The sequence below is a fragment of the Vombatus ursinus genome, unplaced genomic scaffold (assembly GCF_900497805.2).
Source record: "Vombatus ursinus unplaced genomic scaffold, bare-nosed wombat genome assembly UNPS02014775.1, whole genome shotgun sequence".
NCBI lineage: Eukaryota > Metazoa > Chordata > Mammalia > Diprotodontia > Vombatidae > Vombatus > Vombatus ursinus.
In genome coordinates this window covers 3,908,136-3,911,495 of record NW_020954553.1, presented here as the reverse complement: position 1 = coordinate 3,911,495, position 3,360 = coordinate 3,908,136, and the positions used below count along the sequence as shown (strand labels likewise).

At 46.0% G+C, this 3,360-nt stretch overlaps 1 protein-coding gene across 3 annotated transcripts in view; it reads right to left on the bottom strand.

Annotated features, from left to right (window-relative positions):
* The window catches only part of ZCCHC17 (zinc finger CCHC-type containing 17), a 48,546-nt gene that overhangs the window by 12,850 nt on the left and 32,336 nt on the right, over positions 1-3,360 (bottom strand). For 2 of the 3 annotated variants that reach the window (XM_027864590.1, XM_027864589.1), the window contains exon 7: positions 1,078-1,220. In XM_027864590.1, the coding sequence (XP_027720391.1) occupies positions 1,078-1,220 (143 nt within the window). Of the gene's footprint in view, positions 1-187; positions 396-1,077; positions 1,221-3,360 lie in introns of those variants that run through there. The other variant, XM_027864591.1, reaches the window with a different exon arrangement.

Here is a 3,360-nt window from a genome sequence, read left to right as displayed (position 1 = left end):
TGCAAGCTCCTTGAGGGAAGAAACTGTTTAGGGGCAGCTAGGTGGTACACTGGATAAAGCACTAGCCCTGAAGTTAGGAGGACCTGAGTTCAAATCTGGCCTCAGACCAAACACTTGACACTTAACTAGCTTTGTGACCCTGGGCAAGTCACTTAACCCCAACTGCACCCCCCCCCAAAAAAAAGACAAAAAAAGAGAAATGGCAGCGGTGACCAGGAGTCCCAGAAAAGGCAGTCATCAGCTGCTGCAGCCTCACTGACAAGAGGATAATGCCAGCTAGGATGTCGGTCCTACCTCCATCGTGCAGGGAGCCCTTTCTTTGAGCCTCTGAAGAGTCAGGCCACGAAGCTGCAGCATCAAGTATCGAGGACAATGCCCAGACATCAGGTTTCATACTAGGGAAATGGATGGAGGCCATTTGGAAGATCATAGAGGTGGGAGGGGATTTGGAAATTATATAAATCCAATCTCCCAGTTTTATAAATGGGCAGCTAGGTGGCACAATGGATAGAGTGCTGGGCCTGGAGTCAGAAAGACTCATCTCCGTGAATTCAAATCCAGCCTCAGATGCTTACTAGCAGTGTGATTCTGGGCAAGTCACTTAACCCTGTTTGCTTCAGTTTCCTCATGTGTAAAATGAGCTGGAAAAGGAAATGGCAAACCAGTGCATTATCTTTGTCGAGAAAACCCTAAAATGGAGTCAGGAAGAGTCAGACATAACTGAAATGACTAAACAACAATAACAACAATTTTATAGAAGTAGAAACCAGGGCCCAGAGAGGGTCATTAATTTGTCCAAGATCCACCCAATTCATCAATGGTAGAGCTAAAGCCAGAACTCAAATCTTCTAATTTCTAGTCCACTGTTTTCACTGCTTTTATGAAACCTAAACTCCCAGGGATGGGTTATTATTTTTTTTTAAATAAACTTCAGTGGGACAACATCAACCTTTCTATTCCATAAGTGAGAAGGCCCATTTACTAGGTGCTGCACAGGAAGGGCCTCCTGCTGGGCTCTGGTGTGTCCTGCCTGATCTGTCTGGCAGTAACTGACGGGGAGAGGAAGGCAGCACTCACCTTCTTTCTCTTCCGGGAAGTAGTTTCTGTTTGTACAGACTTCTCTCCTCCATCAGTTTCTGCTGCAGCTGCTTCTTCCTCCTCAGGTACCAGGCTGTATTTGGTGCCCCCTGGTTGCATGAAACAGTCCCTGGCAAAATGACCTGTGGAAAGGTGGGAAAGGCAGGAGATGAAGCTCGCTCATCCCTCCCTGCTTTGGTCAGCAGGAGAGTCTTTCCTGGGAGTCCTGGAGAAGGACACCTCCAGGAAAGGGAGTCAGAAGCAATGGTCTGGTCCATGGACTGGCTCCCACACCTCTTGTAATTCTCAAGGCCTGAGCAAATTGGGCAGGGAGGCTGAGCTGCTTTGACTTTGGAAAAGGCAAGAGCCATTTGGATGGAGGCATCTCTATCCTTCCATTAGCACTGGGGCTTATTAATTTTTAAAGCAGTCCTTTTGAACTTACTCCTGGCTATAAAAGGCTACAAGGGAGATGTTTCTGCTGAAGAAGCTGGGGGCAGGCAGGGCCCCCTTGGAAGTCAGGTCATGGCCATGTTTTACCCACCAGGCCAGGAAGAGAAGATCCCAAACCTATCACTGGGGGACAAAAAAGGGGTCACTAAATAGCCTGGTTATTTTCTCTATTACGGCATGGCTGGGCCTTGTTCCACCTTGCCTACTTGGCATGCCTGCTTTCTCTCTTGTCCCAAGTCTATAAATACTGGCACTTTGCTACATGATAGCCACTGCGTCCCAGACCTGGGATAGCCATATGCAGCAAATGAAAGGGTTTCTGCATGCCCTCTACTACTCTCCTGGGGAGCTATATTAGCCAAGTCTCAAAGCCACATGGAAACTACTCAGAGCAAGTCAGCCTTCTCAACTGAAACAACAGGGATGGTCATGGGGTAATGCAGAGGTTTATTAGATTCCCAAGGGAACCAGGGACAGATTTTAGGGGGTCCCTGAAGCTAGATGGAAAAAAGACTGTCCTTGTATTTGCCAACCTCTAACTGAAATGTAGCATTTCCTTTAATTATAAAATCCCACCCACACCCCCAACCCAAACAAACAGAAAATGAACCATTCTTCTGGGAAGGGGGTCCATAGGCTTTTCCAGACTCTCAAAGAGCTCCATGACACACAAAAAGGACAGAAATACAGAGAAAGGAGAACTAGATTCGGAGTCACAGGACCCGAGTTCAAATCCCAGCTTGGCCCCTGGCTTTCTGTGTGAATTTGGTCAAGTCACTGGAACTCTAGAACTATGAGTTTCCTCATCTGCACAACAGGGAAACAATAGTTGGTCTACCTCCCTCCAAGATCGTTACAGGCTTAAATTACAGCACACATGTGCGCGCACATGCACACGCACGCGCACACGCGCGCGCGCACACACACACACACACACACACACACACACACACACACACGTATTTTTACCAGACCGAGGAGGTCATCACTATAGGGAATGGCCAATGAAGAGCTCCCTCCTCCAGAGGAAGAGGGCCTCTTCTCTGAACCTTATGGCCTTCGAGGCCACTTGGGGCACTGAGAGGTAAGTGACGGCCAGGGTCCCCCAGCCAGTTTGTAGCACAGGTGGGTTTAGACCTATAAGTCTTCCTGATTCCAAGGCTAATTCTCCATGTCAGTTATTATTATTATTATTATTATTATTATTATTATTACTTAGAATGAAAATGTAAAATGAGATTTCCTCTGATCTGAGCCATGTTCATACTCCCTCTGAAGAGAACAAAGGATCTTCTCCCATAGGTCAGTTTTCCCTTCTTAGAGCTGACAATGGTATAAGCACGGCCAAAAGTTTGCCATTAGTCATCAGAAAAATCAAAGGCAGGAGAAAAAGACAAATAGATGAGAGGTATGAGTTCTTAAAGTAGAAATGTAGGAGAGGTGGCAAATTCAATTAATTCTGAAGGCTAGAAATTGGCAGAGTATCTCATTATAAAGCCAACATAGACCCTGAGGTGCTACCTCACAGTCATCAGATTGGCTAACATGAAAGAAAAGGAAAAGGACAAATGCTGAAGGGGCTGTGGGAAAACAGGAACACTAATGCACTGTTGGTGGAGTTGTGAACTGATCCAACCATTCTGCAGAGCAATATGGAACTATGCCCAAAGGGCTAAAAAACCATGAATACCCTTTAGCTCTGTAATACCACTACTACTTGTATCCCAAAATGATCAAAGAAAAAGGAAAAGGACCTATATGTACAAAAATATTTATAGCAGCTTTTTTATGGTGGCAAAGAACTGGAAATTGAGGGGATGCCCATCAATT